At 48.1% G+C, this 20580-nt stretch overlaps 1 protein-coding gene across 1 annotated transcript in view; it reads left to right on the top strand.

Moving 5' to 3' along the window:
* LOC139228030 (acidic mammalian chitinase-like) overlaps positions 1-19419 on the top strand; it is an 83370-nt gene extending 63951 nt beyond the window's left edge. The window contains exons 10-16 of the mRNA XM_070859177.1: positions 670-835; positions 2270-2394; positions 4063-4186; positions 4321-4503; positions 6236-6352; positions 18261-18400; positions 19044-19419. Coding sequence (XP_070715278.1) covers positions 670-835; positions 2270-2394; positions 4063-4186; positions 4321-4503; positions 6236-6352; positions 18261-18400; positions 19044-19419 — 1231 coding nt within the window. The remainder of the gene's footprint in view (positions 1-669; positions 836-2269; positions 2395-4062; positions 4187-4320; positions 4504-6235; positions 6353-18260; positions 18401-19043) is intronic.
* The last annotated feature ends 1161 nt before the right edge of the window (positions 19420-20580 follow it).

Here is a 20580-nt window from a genome sequence, read left to right as displayed (position 1 = left end):
CTGTTTTCTTCTGAACTATAGATATATCTTAATGTAATCCCAGAAAGCACAGTCAACACTAAATAGTCACCATTTTGAATTTTGCTTCAAAAAAGCCTTTCTGTACAAATCACCCCATAGCCATGCATTCCCCTTTTCCCTTCTACAACATTCACAAGCAGTAAACAAATGACTATAAAATGGGAGAGTTTAAGTTCATTACCGAACCCAATTGAAATTCAACAATGCAACTCCGAAGCCACTGTATCACTTTTCGTTGGAACTCGAGTATCCGAGTAAGTTTGAGTTTCAATCTATGCCAGAAATTTAACCCCAAAACATAGGAATGTCAAAGAAATCCCAGGTACAGATTTACCATGGCACAACTTCACTTATGTAATTTTTTGCATATTTAAGTAGAAAATTATTCAGTTAGAATTTTTGGGACAATGCCGGAAATGTCAGTATTCAGAACACTCTTCCTGAGTGAGACTTTAATGTACTCATACTAAATTTCTCTGTGCTTATTTTCTTAAATGCAGGCATTAAAACGTTGAAGTGCAGAGTTTAGTATGAGCATGCTAACTGTTGAAAGGAACAAAACTGGTCAGAAAAAAAAACTAATCGGTTCTCAAAAGAAGATTTATGAAATTAATGCTTTCTCTATTTTTAATCTGTTTCTGTGATTAGATTTACCAACATGGTCTCTACACCGCAAAATCGAGCAACATTCATCAGCTCCTCAGTCTCCTTTCTGCGGAGGCACGGATTTAATGGTTTAGACCTGGACTGGGAGTATCCAGCCGCTCGAGGCAGTCCACCTGAAGATAAAAACCGCTTCACTATCTTGGTCAAGGTGAAAGGTCTAAGGCTAATCTTTAATGTAACATCTCGTAGGAGCATTACAGAAAAGCTTTGTACCTACTACAGTAATGACATTTCTTACATCTCATTCCTTTTAGACAAGATTTTATTTCTGCTAGAAGCTTTAGACAATGTGGAACAAATCGAGCGCAAACGAGCTACAGAGACCTGAAAAACAATAATGCACCCCAATGCCAGTAAGGCCACATTTTCATGAAAATAAGAATCTAAGAAATACGAGCAGCAATAGATCATGTGGCCCTTCGAGCCTGATCCCCCATTCAACAAGATCATGGCTGATTTTCTACTCAACTCCACCTTCCCGCCTTATTCCCTATATCCCTTGACTCCATCATTATCTAAAGATGCATTGATCTCTGTCTTCAATATACTCAACGACTTAGAATCCACAGCCCTTTGGGATAGAGAATTACAATCTCTCCTCATCTCAGTCCTAAATGGTTGACCCTTATTCTGAGACTGTGACCCCCTAGTTCTATACTCCCCAGCCAGGGAAAACACCCTCCCAGTATCTACCCTATCAAGCTCTTTAAGAATTTTATATGGTTCAATGCGATCACTTTTCATTCATCTAAACTCTAGGGAATATAGGCATAGTCTAGTCAATTTCTCCACGTAGGAAAATCCCATCATCCCATATAGTATGCAGCAAGCAGCAAAAGACCTGGATGATATTCAGGCTTGGGCTGATAAGTGGCAAGTAACAGTCAAGGCACACAAGTGCCAGGCAATGACTACCTCCCCACAAGAGAGAGTTTAATAACCACCCCTTGACATTCAATGGCATTACAATTGTCAAATCACCCACCATCAATATCCTGGGGGTCACCATTGACCAGAAACTTAATTATACCAGCCACATAAATACTGTGGTTACAGGAGCAGCTCACAGGCAGGGTATTTTGCAGCGAGCGTCTCACCTCCTGACTCCCCATCTACAAGACATATCTTTCCACAATCTACAAGGCACAAATTAGGAGTGTGATGGAATAATCTCCACTTGCCTAGATGAGTGCAGCTCCAACAACACTCAAGATGCTCGACACCATCCAGGACGAAGCAGCCCGCTTAATTGGACACCATCCACCACATTAAACATTCACTCACTCCACCACCGCGCACCATGGCTGCAGTGTGTACCATCTATAAGATGCACTGCAGCAATTCTCCAAGCCTTCAACAGAATCTCCCAAACCCGCAACCTCTACCAGTACAGATTTTTTACTAATACTAATTTCTTAAAGTTCCTCATTGTCACTAGACCCTTGGCTACCCACTATTTCCAGAATGTTATTTGTGTCTTCTACCGTGAAGACAGATACAAATCAACAGGAGCTGTCACCATAGTAATTATGTTTGGAAGAATGTTCATCATTAAAAATCAAAATGTACTCATCTTTTGTAGGAATTGCAAGAGACCTTTAATATAGAGGCAGAGGCTACTGGGAACAGCAGACTCCTGCTTACTGCTGCGGTTGCTGCTGGAAAAGACACCATTGATGTCGCGTATGATATATCTGAGATTTCAAAGTAAGTATGACTTATAGAATATTGAACTTGCAAACTTTGTGAAAAAACTTTCATAATGCATCATTTAAAATTTTAGAAATAATATAAATAAATCACTTTAAGAAGTTTTATTAGCCTTGTGAACAACAGCTAAAGATTTTGACCGATGTCAATTTTTAATATGGCAGGATAGAATTCTTCCTTTCACCTAATCAAGGTGCAAGCAGCCTTTTAAATTTACTTCCTTCCCCTTTTGATGCTCCTCACCGTATAACATATTTACGATTGAGGGTTCAAGCAAATGACCTGTTTTAATGATACTTCCTATACTACTGGCTAGCTGGTAACAGCACCAGAGACGCATCCCTAAGTGAAGTTTAACACGAAGCAGAAAACAAGCGCAGGCAGCGAAAGAAGCATGCAGCAAGCCAGACTCCCCACCCACCCTTTCCTTCAACGACTGTCTGTCCCACCTGTGGCAGAGACTGTAATTCCCATATTGGACTGTACAGTCACCCGAGAACTCACTTTTAGAGTGGAAGCAAGTCTTCTTTGATTTCGAGAGACTGCCTATGATGATAGATAGAAATAACACAACATTCTGTCTTCGACAAGGAGTAATATTTATTATTTTTATTTTGGTTCTGTTTCATTCTTTCTGTTCAGTTTCCTAATTTCACAGACCTTTGCTACAGCTGTAACTGCTAGCCAGTTTTCCAGTGCTTCTCCGTATTATGTAGCATGGGGTTGGCTTTGCCTCAGACATCATTCGCCAACCTAGTGAGCACTGCCATCTATTGGTTTGGCTGAGAAATAAAGAAATTCAGTCATCAAGAGTTGCCATAGTCATAATAGTCAAAGATAGGATGCAAACCATCCCATCATTAATAGTTACAATGTAGACAAACAAGACGTCCCCGTTTTCCGGGGACAGTTCCCAGATTTGGGAATGTGCCTCGGGACAAACAAGAGACCCCGATTTAAAAATCTCTTCCCGATACTGAGTGTTTGATTTTTTTCAATGCTAATAAACAGCAAACCGTTTCTCAGAGATTCTTGCCCTGTTTGAGGTCAGGAACACAATCCTGGTGCAGGTTGACTGGAGGTGTCAATGGAGGCCCTGCCATCCCACAATGCAGTGCAGCTGAAAAAAGGCCCGATCTATAACTCTGGCCGCACTGCACTGTGGGGGATGGAATGGTACATGGTGTTTTTATTAATTGAATAAGGGAAGGCATCTTCTAAATTCTCAAACTCGGAAGAGGTTTGTGAATCTGAAACCTTCTGAGACAGAGGGTGTTTCATGGAAAATCTCAGTTTCTGTGGAACAGATTTAAAATTGAGAAATTAAAATTTTGGGTATTCAGAGACGAGCAGATGACAGCACCACTGCAGAATACACACAATATTCATGATTCAGTGTATCTAAGCTGCGCAGCTACCTGTCGGCCTGGCACAGCCTAGGACCGACTTTTCCAATGCGAAATTTTGCGAATGCGCGAAACATTGAATGGGCCGCGCAGACCATTAAAGTACCACGCACCCCCCCAAAATGGATGGGCACATTGCCAGTGTGTCACCAGATTTGGTTTTGAAAATATGGTCACCCTGTTACATTGGCTTTCATAAATAACTATTAAAACAAATTCTGAATTGCAATGCATCATTTTGTAATTTTTTTTTAAACAGATATCTCGACTTTATCTCCGTGATGGCATATGATTTTCATGGATCTTGGGAGAAGGTTACTGGACACAATAGTCCTCTGTATCGTGGCTCAAAGGACCAAGGCCAATTTATTTACTTTAATGTTGTAAGTATGTTCATAAAAAGTAGCATTTATATTTCATCATTTTCATTACCACTGTAACATTAAACCAATATGTTTTAACAAAAGGTTTTTTGTTTGTAAAGTCTCAATAAAGATCAAGCTAAATTATCTTGCAGGACTTTGCTATAAAACACTGGAAAGACAATGGTACCCCAGCAGAGAAACTAATTGTTGGATTCCCAACATATGGACGTAGCTTCACCCTGAGCTCATCCGCAACAGATGTTGGTGCTCCAGTATCTGGTCCTGGCCAAGCTGGTCAATTAACCAGGGAGGCTGGATTCTTGGCCTACCATGAGGTAATTTTGCTGAAAATGTTATTAATTTATCACATGGTAAATTATCTGAAGTTTATCTTAAATAGAAAGTGATCAGGATTAAATTGTTTAAAAACACAAGGGTAGAATTTTCTTGGTTGTTCCCCAATCTCCCACCATAACTTGAATGGAAACCCTGGCAAAATGGCACAATCGGCCATTTATGCTGTTTCTCCAAGATTTCTGTAAATCTTCCACCAAAACTACTGTCAAATTCCAGGGTTATATAGGATCTTATACAGCTCTCGGAGACATCTGAATGGGCTTCATATACAGTGAACAATCACAGCAGTCATGTAGCATACAGAAAGATCCTACAATCGTTCAGTTTAAGTGATGATGTTCACAGGCCATGGCAGGACACCAGTAACTCCCTGCTCTTGTTTAAACTATGCCAAATGACCTTTACCAACAGAACAGACATATGGGAAATTAGTTTAACATCTCGGCAACATTTCCAACAGCTGGGCACAATCTCAGTAATGCACGAGAGTTTCAGCCTTCATTATATGTCTGAGTCCTGTCATTTAATGCATAGCCTGCTGACTCTGGGCTCAGAATGTCACCAACGTAGCCAACCTGACACCCGAAGGGTTTATGGACGTTAGGAAAAGCTATGCATAACATTTTTTTAAATTCCTCAACTACACTATGTGGCCGATTTTCCAAAATGAACTGGGGAGCAAGGCCACGGTTTCCCCATCTGGTGATGGGCTGCGCCAGATGTATGCTGTCGAAACATCAGCCCTCGTAAGCCCTCCTTACAATCCAATAAACAGCACGTCACATTTCAGTACTTCCCATCTCATTCCACTTATGTTTTCATACTCTACAGAACACATAATAAAGTAAATATCATCTCTGTATATATGTGTCTATATTTATTACAAAAGGAGAAAATTTGATACAGAGCTATGATCATTCAAAAAGTCTACAATATTTGCCCTTGAAAAAGACTAGCTAAGATGATAATTGGCCCATCCCTTTGTGATTGATCCTCACTGTTAGCATTAAAAAGATAATACCCCCCATTAAATATTCCATATCCCTTTAATGAGAAATGAAAAGTAATAAAATTATGACATCACAGGGATGGAGGACAGTGATTGGTTCTTCCAGATTAATTGAATCACTGGACAGGGAATGAATCTTAAAGACAGCTAATAACTGATTTAATTTGCTTCAATTGCTGATTTTCTCATTTTAACTTAATTTATAATTATGGTATATATTTAATTTTGTTGAATTATAATTAATCTTTATGATACTGATTTTACTATTGTATTATTTACAATGTAATTTGAATTTTTTTTTCGTTTTTTTCGCCTGTGTCTATCTGCGTGCGCATTTTAGCTGCCGCTTCAGACCCGAGATTTTAACTTCTTTTTACACTTCATTCTCACACTTTTTCTCTCTTTCCCTCAATGGTCAATATCTAACGTGTTATAAAATTGTTGTGAAGCGCCTTGGGACGTTTAACTGCATTAAACGCGCTATATAAATAAAAGTTATTATTTAATGTAAAATATAAACTCTTTTTTAAGAATGATTCTCTCATTCCTGATAAAATGGCAACATTCTTCTGTTAGTTAAATATATTTTATTGATTAACAATGGGAGTTGACAATGCTGATTATAAATGGGGCTGCAGCTATGGGAAAATAGGATTGATTTGACTGAGCCGTTAACAATACTTACTGATTTTGATTGACAGATCTGTACACTTTTGAAAACTGCGACCACACAACTGATTGAAGACCAGAAGGTTTCTTATGCATTCAAGGGTAATCAATGGGTTGGATATGACGATCGGCAGAGCTTTACACTCAAAGTATGTGCAATAATTTATTTTCATAATTTCACACATTCGCCAGAAGTATTCAGTGTGCAGTTTTAATAACAGCAGAGATCTACACAGGACACAATAAGATAATTGTATTAATAAAGGTAAATCAATGGAGCTTCTCTCAATCATTAGCTTGGAAACTGGTTCTGTAATATTGTTCATTTTTTAATTCACTGTTATATCATTTAGACACGGCAAAATAGGGAGCAATGATACTGGGCCATAATTTGCGGCCCCTATGGGTGTATACGAGGTGCGCCCGTAGGGGCCGCGTCAAGCGCATGCACAAAAACCCGGAACTTGCGATCTGTCAAGAATTTTCTTGATGGATCCTCTGCATCCCCGGGAAAAAGACCTCGGCGGGCTATTTGCTCAACTTCTGCCCATGAAACTCTTACATATGATAAAAACAGGCCCAACATAAGAGTTTCAAAAAACATAAAAATAAAATGATACCAATCATTTATACATTAAAAACCGTTTACAATAAAGCAAGTTTATTTTTAGTCCTGTTAAAACATGTAAATTTATTTTTCAAAAAATAAACTTTTTTAAAATATTTAATTAAATGCAATTTTAATTAATTTGAAACATGTAGTGTTTTTAAAATTTGAAGTGTAGATGTATTTTTTGGGGTATTGCCATTAATGCTTATGGGGATTCTGTACATACAGAATCCCCAGAAACATTGCATGGGGATTCCTTTCTTTTATTGGTTGGACCAGACCACGTGATCCCAGGGGCGTTTGCAAACTGCATGTGCACATGAGATACGTGGGCCTCAACCCACGCGTACCCAGAGAAGCCCAGGACCACAAGTCTCCTCCAGGCACATGAGCATTTTATTTGTGGATTGGAGGCATTTCCTCACGGGAAGCCTCCGTCCGCAAATTCAGGGCCATTATTCCTAGGTTATAGTAGAAGTTGAATAAAGTAGATTTCGTCTGGTGAAAGAGATTATCCAGTGACAACTCACACAACTCTGAATGTTGTCCAGATCTGACAGCTCTCGTTCTGTATGGGATCATGTGCCACAGTATGCTATGATAGTAGTTCTCCCAACATAGGAAATCTCCACATATTTTAAAAATGATCTAAATATGAAAACTCAGTTGTCTTCAGCTTAGTCAGTGTAATTTATACGCGACAATCTGTTCTGATCACGGCAAGAACAATGAATTCAAATAAACGTTGCAATACTAGCAGATATGCACATAAAATGAATCACTGTGGCATCAATACTCATCATCATCATAGGCAGTCCCTCGAATTGAGGATGACTTGCTTCCATGCCAAAAAGTTCACAGGTGTTTCAATGAAGGATCTAATATTCCAGATCCCGAACTAAATCTTGAAGGGTGGAAGATGCCTGTGCGAGGATTTTTTTAATATGTGGTGGCCATTGCACACCAGCCACCACAGGGGCTTGACAGAGCTAGGTCTTGGTCCACTGGTAATGGTTAACCAAGACAACTGGAGACGAGCTCTGCTGCACGGACCTAGTGCGCACACATATCGCAGTGTGGGCTGGCCCGTGCTGCCCCTGGGGCCTCGTCTCTTCTGGGTCCTAAACGCACGCCTCTCCTTGGCCCCGATCACGTCCCTCTACAATCTCTCGCTGCTCTTTCGCCCCAGCCTCGGCACTCCTGCAGTACCTGCTCACGCTCCAATCAGCAACCTGAATCTTGGTGATGTCCAATCCAGTCACCCTCTTCGCTGCCGTTGCTCTCCTGCTCCAGCACGTGCTGCTCCCTGGAGTGGTATGCCGCCACGCTGCTCCTTCTGCTCCCCAGCCTGCTCCGATGGTGCTCGCAGGCCGGGGGCCACACAGACCGCTGGGCCAAGCCACCACGCTACTCCTTCCGCTCCCCGGCCTGCTCCAATACTACAAGTAAGGAACATACAGGAGTCGGTAATTCTTGCAGTTATACACATTCATTTCATGCTCTATGATAGATCCATTCCACACCCAATGTGATGTGATAGACCCATTCCATAATTCATGTTCTGTCTTCAATCCATTCCATATTTTGAATTGAATACAAAAATAGACCACCATTGTGATAGGCTATGGACAACAGGATGATTGACAGAAACTGAGGAAGTACGAGCTGGAGGACACGTGTATAAAACGGAAGAGAGTGACTAAAGTAAATGCTGGCCCCTTAGAAGATGAGAAGGGGGATTTAATAATGGGAAATGTGGAAATGGCTGAGACCTTAAACAATTATTTTGCTTCGGTTTTCACAGTGGAAGACACAAAAACCATGCCAAAAATTGCTGGTCACGGGAATGTGGGAAGGGAGGACCTTGAGACAATCACTATCACTAGGGAGGTAGTGCTGGACAGGCTAATGGGACTCAAGTTAGACAAGTCCCCTGGTCCCGATGAAATGCACCCAGGGTATTAAAAGAGATGGCGGAAGTTATAGCAGATGAATTCGTTAAAATGTACCAAAATTCTCTGGACTCTGGGAAGGTACCAGCAGATTGGAAAGCAGCTAATGTAATGCCTCTGTTTAAAAAAGGGGGCAGACAAAAAGCAGGTAACTATAGGCCGGTTAGTTTAACATCTGTAGTGGGGAAAATGCTTGAAGCGATCATTAAGGAAGAAATAGCAGGATATCTAGATAGGAACAGTACAATCAAGCAGACGCAACATGGATTCATGAAGGGGAAATCATGTGTAACTAATTTACTGAAATTCTTTGAGGATATAACGAGTATGGTGGATAGAGGTGTACCGATGGATGTGGTGTATTTAGATTTCCAAAAGGCATTCGATAAGATGCCACACAAAAGGTTACTGCAGAAGATAAAGGTACGCGGAGTCAGAGGAAATGTATTAGCATGGATCAAGAATTGGCTGGCTAACAGAAAGCAGAGAGTCGGGATAAATGGGTCCTTTTCGGGTTGGAAATCGGTGGTTAGTGATGTGTCACAGGGATCGGTGCTGGGACCACAACTGTTTACAATATACATAGATAACCTGGAAGAGGGGACAGAGTGTAGTGTAACAAAATTTGCAGATGACACAAAGATTAATGGGAAAGCGGGTTGTGTAGAGGACACAGAGAGGCTGCAAAGAGATTTAAATAGGTTAAGCGAATGGGCTAAGGTTTGGCAGATGGAATACAGTGTCGGAAAATGTGAGGTCATCCACCTTGGAAAAAAGAACATTAAAAGGGAATATTATTTGAATGGGGAGAAATTACAACATGCTGCGGTGCAGAGGGACCTGGGGGTCCTTGTGCATGAAACTCTTTTGGAGTTTACCTGAAAAACATAAACATTAAACCATGCCACCCGCCCTGGATGACACGCCAGACATTTACAAGGCCCTTTTTTTTTTGTGTTTTTCTTTTTTTTGTGTTTTTCTTTTTTTTTTTGGTTTTTCTTTTTGGGCACTAAAATCACATTTTTTCCTCCAGTGCCCCCTAAAAAAGGGGAGGAGGACACTAAAAGCACCGGCAATTAAAATAAATTAAACTTTAAAACATAAAATCAAATAAAAATTTGGTTGCCGGGCGTGACGATGCACTCCAGTCCCTCCGGTGCCCAACTCTCGTGGAAGGCCGTGAGCGTACCGGTGGACACCGCGTGCTCCATCTCCAAGGACACCCTGGCGCGGATGTACGCGCGGAAGAGAGGCAGGCAGTCAGGTTGAATGACCCCCTCGACCGCCCGCTGCCTGGACCGGCTGATGGCACCCTTGGCCGTGGCAAGGAGCAGTCCTACGAGGAGGCCCTCGGACCTACCCGCTCCCCTCCGCACAGGGTGCCCAAAGATCAGGAGAGTGGGACTGAAGTGCAGCCAGAATTTCAGGAGCAGCCCCTTTAAATAATAAAACAGGGGCTGCAACCTCGTGCATTCCATAAAAACATGGAACACGGACTCTTCCGGACCGCAGAAATTGCAGGCGGCCTGGGAGTCCGTGAACCGGCTTAAAAATTTGTTGCACGGCACTGCTCCGTGCACCACCCTCCAGGCCAAGTCCCCGATGAATAGTGGGAGGACTCCCGCATAGAGTGCCCTCCATCGGGGACCCCCGCCTCCTCCGGACGGCAAGATGGTACGCCATGGCGTGTCCGGACGGCCGGCGAGGATGGCAAAGTTGAGAGTGTGCAGGAGCAGCCCGTACAGGAAACCCCTCCGCGCGGAACTGAAAGGCACGGAGGGGATTTCCTCGAGGCGGCTCAAGTTGTGAGGCGCCGGCTCCCGAGGGAGGTTCCGGGGTTTGACGCCGATGAGGAATTCCGTCCGGACGGGGGTCAGTTCGGACGGGATCTCCCCACGTGCTTGAGCCTCCTCGATGCACCTAACAGAGTCAGGGCCCAAAGCTGTTTTTAGCGACTCGATGGCTTCGGCCGCGCGGCAGACGTTGGCTGAATTTAGGCGCCGCGCCAGCATGCCTGGCGCCATCCAGCCCGCACCTCCGCCATCGAGCAGGTCCCTGACCCTGGTCACCTCACCAGCCACAGCCCTCTCTTCCGACCGCCACATAAAACCTCGGTCGTGGAGGTACGGATCCCCGAGCAGCGGCTCCTGCAGGACAGCCGCCACTCCAGCCGGCGGAGAGCTGCGCTTGGTGGAGACTTTGTTCCAGACCCTGATGAGTTCCTTGTAAAAGACAGGCAGCTCCTGGAGGGCGGTCCTGACACCCCCCAAGTTCACAAACAGGAGCTGCGTGTCATAATTGAGGTCGCGCTGCTGGCGGAAGAAATACCTCGCCAGAGCACACCACCTAGGAGGGGGCTCGACGTAAAGGTATCTCTGCAGGGTCTGAAGACGGAAAGTCGCGAGCTGGGCGCTGACGCACACCAACGACTGACCGCCTTCCTCAAGCGGGAGACTCAAGACCGCGGCAGAGACCCAGTGCTCCCTGTTGTTCCAGAAGAAGTCCACCAGCTTCTTCTGTATCTTGGCGACAAACGCAGGGGGAGGGGTCAAAGTGACCAGCCGGTACCACAACATTGCGGCCACCAGCTAGTTTATGACTAGCGCTCAACCCCTGTAGGACAGCACTCGGAGCAGTCCTGTCCAGCGCCCTAGGCGAGCAGCAACCTTGGCCTCCAGCTCCTGCCAGTTCGCCGGCCAGGCTTCCTCGTCGGGGCTAAGGTAGACTCCCAGATAGAGGAGATGGGTCGTGCTCCAGGCAAAAGGCCTGAGCTCCTCCGGCAGGGAGTCCACCCGCCACTGACCCACTAGGAGTCCGGAACATTTTTCCCAGTTGATTCTGGCGGAGGATGCGGCCGAGTAAATCTCCTGGCACTCACGCATCCTCCGCAGGTCAGCGGGATCCTCTACCGCGAGGAGCACGTCATCGGCATAAGCCGAGAGGACGACCTCCACGCCCGGCTCTTGCAGAGCCAGTCCCGTCAACCTCGTCCGCAGGAGGCGCTGGAAAGGCTCCACGCAAACGGCGTATAACTGGCCGGACATGGGGCATCCCTGGCGCATCCCTCTCCTAAAGCGAAGGGGCGCCGTCAAGGACCCGTTAACCTTAATCAGACACTCCGTGGCGGCGTACAAAAGTCGGATCCGGGTGACAAAATGCGTCCCGAACTCGAAAGCGCGCAGAGTTCCGAGCAGATAGTCGTGATCCACCCTGTCGAACGCCTTCTCTTGGTCGAGAGATAGGAAGGCAACCGACAGACCAGCCTCCTGGGAATGATGGATGAGGTCCCGGACCAGATGGATGTTATCGTGGATTGTCCGGCCCGGGACCGTGTAGGACTGGTCGGGGTGGATCATGTGGTCCAGCACGGTGCCAAGGCGAGCAGACATCGCCCTGGCGAAGATTTTGTAGTCCGTGCTGAGGAGGGAGACCGGGCGCCAGTTCTTAAGGAGGCGGAGATCGCCCTTCTTAGGCAGCAGGACGATGACTGCCCTGCGCCAAGAGAGGGGCATCTCCCCGGTCGCCAGACTTTCCCCCAGGACCCGCGCGTAGTCGCTCCCCAGGACGTCCCAGAACGCCCTGTGGATCTCCACGGTCAGCCCGTCCAGCCCCGGGGATTTTCCCCTCGAGAGCCGGTCGAGGGCACCGGTCAGCTCCGCCAGGCTTAGTGGAGCTTCCAAATTTTCACCGCCCTCCGGGCTGACTTTCAGCAGGTCCTCCCACAAAACTCTACGCGCTTCCTCGCTGGACGGATCCGGAGAGAACAGAGCCCCGTAATATTCACGGGCCCTGTTGTTGACGCCCTCCGGATCCGAGACGAGAGAGCTGTCGTCGGCCAGCAGCGTCAAGAGCTGCTTACGGACACTCTGCCTTTTTTCCAGCGAGTAGAAGAAGGGGGAGCCGCGGTCCAGATCCCGCAGGAACCGGATCTGCGACCTCACGAACGCGTCTCGGGACCCGACGAGCTGCAGGTCCTTCAGCGCGGCCTTCTTAGCTTTGTACACCGTCCGCAGGGCCGGGTCCTGGACGACTTGACCGAGACGGAATTCCAGGTCGAGCACCTCTTTTTCTAGGCGCCCGACTCCGGCCGCCCGCCTCTTGGTCGACCCCCTCGCGTACTCTTGACAGAAGACACGGATGTGAGCCTTGCCCACGTCCCACCATTGCCTCAAGGAGGGGAAGCCCCCCTGCTTCCTTCTCCAGTCGGCCCAGAATCGACGGAACGAGTCCTGGAACTGCTCGTCCTCCAGCAGCCGGTTGTTAAAGTGCCAGTACCCGGACCCCGTCCTCGCGCAGAGCGAAGCGAGCTCCGCCCACACCAGGTGGTGGTCCGAACACGGCACCAGCCGCATGGAGGCCGCCGGGACGCAGGAAACGTACGCCCGAGACACGTAAAGGCGGTCGACTCTGGACCATCCTACTCCAGGCCTCACCCAAGTAAAGGCACTGGAGTCGGGGTGGAGATTTCGCCAGACGTCCACCAAGTCGAAGGACCCGACCAGGTCCCTCAACTTCTCCATCGCCGTCATGCTCTGCGGGGCACCGGAGCGGTCCCTTGCCTCGAGGGTGCAGTTAAAATCCCCCCCGAGGACAATGCAGTCGCCGACGTCGACGGAGCCAAGAAGAGCAGACACTTCTTCGAAATAGCGCGCCTGCTGCGGGCCGGGCTGAGGGACGTACACGGTCACGAGATGGAGCGGCATGTCCCCCAGGCGAACCGTTACGTGCAGCAAGCGGCCTGGCACGGGCTCCTCGACCCCCAAGATTTCCAGCTGAAAATGCGGGCCCAGCAAGATAGCCACCCCACTAGAAGTGGCGGTGAGGTGGCTCATGCGGACCTCTCCTTGCCATTCCAGGAGCCACGTGGCTTCGTCTCCCGAAACGGTGTGGGTTTCTTGCAGGAAGCACACCGCATATTTCCCCTCCCGCAGGAGCGAAAAATTGTCAAATCTACGATGTGCCCCTCTGCCGCCGTTGATGTTGAGGCTGGCTATGGTTATCTTCATGGCAAAAGCATAGTGCAACCTCTACCTTAACCTATTGCGGGGGAGGGAGCGGAGTCTTTTGTTGACCTCCACTCCTTCAGCAGCCCAGCGAGGAACTTTTTGAGCCGGCGCAGCTCAAGGCCTTGCGCCCTTGATAAGGGCCCACCCGCAGCCATGGTTTTAGCGGCGACGCGGACGGAAGCGATGAGCAGCCTCGGCTCGGACCATCTTTCCCGGGCCAGATGGGCTCGGTTGCGGCGACCCTGGATCTCGACCAAAAAGTCCCGGAGATCCTCTATGGGAATGAGCGGGGACTCAGCGGCGGGCACGAGGAGATCCACCGCCTCACTGGCGATGGATTCGAGATCTTCACCTGCGTCCTCCACCGAGTCCCCGTCCTCCTCCGGGAGGTCGCCGCTAGCAGCCGGCCCGTCGACCGCACGAGGTACAGCAAACGGCCCGGCCGCTCCATCCGGCCCTGGCTCTGCCCCGATCCCACCCACAGGATCGTCGGCAGAGGAGTCCCCACTGGGCTCTTTTAGAATTGGTGCTGGGTCGGGAAACGACAGCGGAAGAGGTTCCTCCTCCGCCCCAGGAACCTGGGAACAAGGAGAGACCCGGCCATAGAAAATCCCCAGGCCCTCCAAGCGCTCCAGCTCCAAAGTAGGGGGCGAGGGTGGGTGTTCCTCCCCCTCTCCGCCACCACCCCCCGGCCCAGCGTGTACAGATTCATTAAAAGTGCTCATACTTTGTGTTTCTGCCGAGTCGAGCAAATCCCGGGGGAAGTTGAATATTGGCTGGGCGGGCTCAGGTTCGGCCTTTTCGGCCCCGCCCACCTCAGTCCCCGGGACGCTCGACCCGGCGGCTACGCATTCTTCCGCTGCCAACACGCCTCCCACGACAGGCAGATCTTTCACGCCATCCCCGGGAGGCAGCGGCTGGGCAGCCTCGACTGCCTCACCCTCCCCGGGGACAGATTCCTCGTGCCTACGGCGCAGTTTGGGGGCGCCGGTGGGGGACGCGGGACACGCGGCGGGCACCGACTCCTCCGTGGAGGGATGTTGTTCCCCCCCCGCCTCATTGGAACGGCGCCTCCTTTTTTTCCTGGGGGGGCACGGAGACAGGGAGACACCCGTGTCTGCCAAGGCCTCCCGCTCCACTCCCCCCTTTTTCTCATCTTGCCCGCGCCCGAACCCCTCTGCAGTATTAGTCAAGGGCTCGGGCACGGGCTCAGGGCACCCCGCGCTCGCCGGTGACGGGGTTGGGCCGAGCGTGGTGAACAGCTTGTCTGGCGCACTAAGGGGACCCGCCTCTAGGTGCTTTGCCTTCTTCCGCGCCTTCTTTCCGGCCGGACGCTCTCCCTCCCCCCCGCCGGAGGCCGTGAAAACAAAGGACCCCGATGATGCCCGCGCACCCACAGCTCCTGGCACGTGGACGCTACTAGGGGGAGGGGTGGCGACGGCGCCAGCCTTGGCCGCTCTCGGTGGTTTGGCGGCTTTGGAGGTGGGGCAGTCCTTGCGAACGTGTCCCACCTCCCTGCAGGCATGGCACCGCACGCCGTCCGATGTCCAAAAGACGCGGTAGGCAGTCCCCTCGTGCACCACATTAAAATTGCCCTCTTTCGTCTCTTCCCGCGCCAGCCGGACAAAGAGCTGGCGGCGGAAGGACAACACATGGCGCAGGCTGTTCTCCCTGAGGCCAAGTGGTATGGGGTTGATCCCCGACCTTACCTCCCCCAGTTGGTGTAGGTGAGGGAGGAGGAGCTCAGCGGGAACAAAGGGCGGGACGTTTGATAGAACGACCCTCTGCGCGGTGGCCTCGAGAGGGTCCACCGGCAGGAACGCCCCGCCCACCGTGAGCCCCTTTTCAATGGCCAGTGACACCGCCCGCTCCGACCCCAGGAAGAACACGGCCTTCCCAGACATCTTGGAGGCTGCGACAATGGCCGAGGGGCCGACTACCCCAGCCATCGCCCGCACGCACTCCTCAATGCTCATTGTGGGGTGAGTGTAGCTCTTGACCCCGTGTTTCGTAGTGAAAAGTCTGAATGGTGGCAGGGCAGCAGGTGGCGCAGGAGGTGCCGTGGATGTGGATGTCGCCTGCGCATAAGTCCTAGCTGGCCCTGCCACCGGCGTAGATGGGGTCGCCATCACGGGGTCCCTTTAAGGGCTACACCCACCCCAAAGTCACAGGTCTTTAAATGGCCTCGTTTAATAGACTGAGCAGAGGAGCTCTTAACGAGGCACACCTCTCCCCTAGTTGACAATTGGGGAGGGGCCTTGCTCCCTCTGCTCAGTGTCTTAATTGTTTTATATTTTTCCAATCAATTTGGGAGGAAAAGGGCTCTCAGAGAGGGGAGAGACAGAGAGTAACAGAGAAAGAGAGAGGGGGTGGGAAGGGGGGAAACTGCGAGGGCAGGTCTCCCCTCGCAGCCGTGGGTGGGTGCAATCCCCAGATGGCAAACAAAAATAGTCTTTGGGGTGGTCTTCGGGTGAGGGGAGAAGATGTCTTCACCTGGTGCAGCTGGAGCCGCACAGGCACACACTCCCAACGATGTTTAATTAGGATGGATTAATTGTTTCTTCAGCCTGGTAGCTCCAGCTATCCCAGGCTAGGCAATGGGGGAGGGGTGCTCCAAAGGTGTGTGGGGCCTAGTTTTAAGCAAGGCCCCCACACACACACACACCCAGCGATGTTCCGGCCCCCGACTAGTCTTCTTTCCTCCCCCCACTGATACAGCAAAGTCTTTTAGGGACTGCACCAATACACCCACCTGTAGAATGGTAGAGTCTCCCTCCTTCCACACTGGATGTTGTTGTTGGTCTTTTCCCCTCTCTCCAACTCTTTGTAGAAATGGTGAAGTTGTTCAAGTTTTCTGCTTTTTCCTCCTCTCCCTCTGGGTGAAAGTTGGTGATGAAGCCCCTTCCTTCCTTCCTTCTCTTCCTGGGCTGATTCACAGGCCCAGCCAGGAGCAAAAGCAGCAGCTCCTTCTCTCACTGCTCACAGCTCCAACTGTTTAGGCCACGCCTCCACTGCTCCACAATTGGCCCAGGTGCAGCAGGTAATCAGGAAGGCGAATGGAATGTTGGCCTTCATTGCGAGAGGGATGGAGTACAAAAGCAGGGAGGTCCTGCTGCAACTGTACAGGGTATTGGTGAGGCTGCATCTGGAGTACTGCGTGCAATTTTGGTCACCTTACTTAAGGAAGGATATACTAGCTTTGGAGGGGGTACAGAGACGATTCACTAGACTGATTCCGGAGATGAGGGGGTTACCTTATGATGATAGATTGAGTAGACTGGGTCTTTACTCGTTGGAGTTCAGAAGGATGAGGGGTGATCTTATCGAAACATTTAAAATAATGAAAGGGATAGACAAGATAGAGGCAGAGAGGTTGTTTCCACTGGTTGGGGAGACTAGAACTAGGGGGCACAGCCTCAAAATACGGGGGAGCCAATTTAAAACCGAGTTGAGAAGGAATTTCTTCTCCCAGAGGGTTGTGAATCTGTGGAATTCTCTGCCAAGGAAGCAGTTGAGGCTAGCTCATTGAATGTATTCAAATCACAGATAGATAGATTTTTAACCAATAAAGGAATTAAGGGTTATGGGGAGCGGCCAGGTAAGTGGAGCTGAGTCCACGGCCAGATCAGCCATGATCTTTTTGAATGGCGGAGCAGGCTCGAGGGGCGAGATGGCCTACTCCTGTTCCTAATTCTTATGTTCTTATGTAAAGACGACTATGTAATTGAGATTAAGCACAATATAATGGATTTGTTTTGAACAGAAGAATGCCAAATGCCATTATTCACTGGTGTAACAATAAATATAGTCAAGTATGAAAAACCTTATTTCAAGGTATTATACGAATTCTGATTAAAAAAACATTGTACAATACAACTGGGCTGCAACAATCTTGGAAAACCATGCTGATGTAAAAGAGTAAGTCTGGAACGGATGCAGCAATATTCCTTACCTCGCTGCTATCCTGACCACCACACATGCAAAGTGCACTGTGCCTCACCTGACCTGAATCCAGCCCCAACAATTCAATGGGCCCATGTTAAAAGGAAAGACATCATAACTTTTTAGGCTTTCCTCACCTTACTGCCTGACCTCTCAGAGCTTCCAATCTGAGGAGGACTAAATGTGAGGGATAGTGACAGTTTCTTCAGGAATCCCACTAAACAGTCAGGAGTCCAAATGGGAAACTGTATTTAGAGGCATTGTTAGGTCCCTCCCACCTCACTTCCAGGGCATTATACCTGTTGTTCCTCTTCTTCAGGGGAAGCCCCAGAAATCTCAAAGCAATGTAAAAGTGCTATGGGTCTCCTTCCTTTTACCTCTCCTGTATGTTTGGGAACTGAGTATTCCTCAGAGGTATTGGGATATCAGATAATATATCTAGCAGAACATTTTTTTTAGCAGGAGATGCATTTGGGTTCAATATAATGCCAATTTCAATGACCAAAATGTACACTTTAGATTTTTTTCCCCCCCCTTTTAACTGTAGGCTCAGTGGCTGCAGAATAACAACTTTGGAGGTGCCATGGTGTGGTCTTTGGATCTGGATGATTTCAGTGGAACTAAATGCAATGAAGGAGTTTACCCTTTGATCAACACGTTGAAGTCCCTCCTTAAAATTAATGGTTTGGATAAATTATTACGTGTAACCTAACTGCATCGTATTGTTTCTATCTATAATATGCTAACAAACTTTACGTCTGCATGTATTTCCTGTGTACAAAACCTCACTTCCTGTTCTTATGCTTGTGCCTTCATTTTCCATTCTAAATTCCTCTGTCCACATTTCTAAGGGAAACTGCCTCTATAAACTTCTCAGACTGTAATTACACACTCCCATCAGTGGTGGCGCTGTTACCCCTCAGTTCTGCATCTCCTTTCCTCACCGACACTGCAGAGAAACATCTGTGTACCAACAAACTCTACTTCTCTGCTTCCCAATTTGCCATTATACTATAAATTATAACATAAAGCAAAATAATTTTTATAAAAACACTGACATCATGTATGCCTTTCATTGAGGGCCGCTGTTCAATTATCCTCTACCCGCTAACGCAGCTCCTGCCGACAGGCTACACTTGGTCTTCACTGCCCGTGTGCAATGCCATGGGAGATTGTGTAGTATTATTGCAAACAGTTAAATATTGCACAAATAATGGCAATGTCAAGCTCTATCAATATGTAGAGATTGCAAATGACAAATGATGGTGTAAGTTAGCTTGGGAGAAGGTGTTGCGTCAAATGCAAAAGCAAAGTTCTCAACTGATTTATAAATCCCTCCATGGCCTCAACCCATTCTTCCTCTGCAAACTCCTTCAGGCCTACATGCTCACATGCATGCTCTACTCTTCCAGCTCTTGTCTCTGTTTTCTCCCTTCCTCCACTCCATCTACAATAGCAGAGTCTTCAACTGTCTTGGCCCTACACTCTGCAGCTCTGTTCCTAAAGCCTTCTTCATCCTGTCCCTCTACAGAGCCTCAAATCCTTTCTCTTCGTCCATGGGCTCAGCCACCTGCCCAGTTTTTCTCCTGCTGCTGCCCAATATCCTTTTCCTCCTCTGTGCAGCACGTTTTGTGTTCAGTGTGCTGTGTAAGTGCAAGTTGTGTTGTGGAGGAGAATCTCCTGATTGTAATGTATTTGCTTCATAGGCTGTTTGCCTAAGAATTTATAGCAACACATTGCTATTAAGAACTAGTTGGTTTATTCGCAAAGATTTAACAATCACACAACATATTACCCATTCATCCACCAGGCTCACAACCACCTGCCTCATCGTGGATCTCCTGAACCCAACTGGCTGGGATTTTATTGAGTCTTGTGAACATCACATGACTGGCTAAGTCTCTCACAACTCAACAGCATTACAACTATTTGTGAAAACATTAGTACAAGTGCCCCCTTTAAAGGAGCACTAAAACCGACAAATACATTTTTAACATTAAAGGATCAAAATAAAATTTGCCAGGGGTGATGATTCACTCCAGTGCCTCCGGTGCCCACCTGTCATGGAAGGCTGCGAGACTCAACAGCTCTACAACTATTTTGTTCTTTAACAGTTCTGCAACTCTTTTTATTGTGAACAAAAATAAACATTAAATCAAGTGCCCCCTGATTAAAGCGGGGGTGCGGGGGGGCGGGGGGACACTCCAAACACTTTTCAAGTGCCCTATTTTTTGGGGGGGGGGGTTTTGTGGTTTTTTTAGGGCAATAAAAACACAAATTTACAAGTGCCCCCTGGCTAAAAGGCAGGGGAACACTAAAACCAGCAATTAAACAAATTAAACTTTAAACAAAGATAATCAAATTAAAATTTGGTTGCTGGGAGTGATGATGCACTCCAATCCCTCCGGCACCCACCTTTCGTGGAAGGCTGCGAGCGTACTGGTGGACACCGCGTGCTCCATCTCCAGGAACACTCTGGCTCGGATGTAACCACGGAAGAGAGGCAGGCAGTTGGGCTGAATGATTCCCTCAACCGCCCGCTGGCTGGACCTGCTGATGCCCAGGAGCAGTCCTACGAGGAAACCCTCGGACCTACCCGCTCCCCTCCGCACAGGGTGCCCAAAGATCAGGAGTGTGGGACTGAAGTGCAACCAGAAATTGAGGAGCAGCCCTTTTAAATAATGGAATAGGGGCTGCAACCTCGCACATTCGACATATACATGGAACACGGACTCCTCCAGACTCAACAGCTCTACAACTATTTTGTTGCTCAACAGCTCTACAAACCTGTGAGTACACTGATATCAGGCCTAATGTTGCATTCTCATACTTTGTGCCCACTTCTCCTGTTGTCACGATATAAGTAT

The sequence above is a fragment of the Pristiophorus japonicus genome, chromosome 17 (genome assembly GCF_044704955.1).
Source record: "Pristiophorus japonicus isolate sPriJap1 chromosome 17, sPriJap1.hap1, whole genome shotgun sequence".
Taxonomy (NCBI): domain Eukaryota; kingdom Metazoa; phylum Chordata; class Chondrichthyes; family Pristiophoridae; genus Pristiophorus; species Pristiophorus japonicus.
This window is presented reverse-complemented; position numbering and strand designations above follow the sequence as displayed.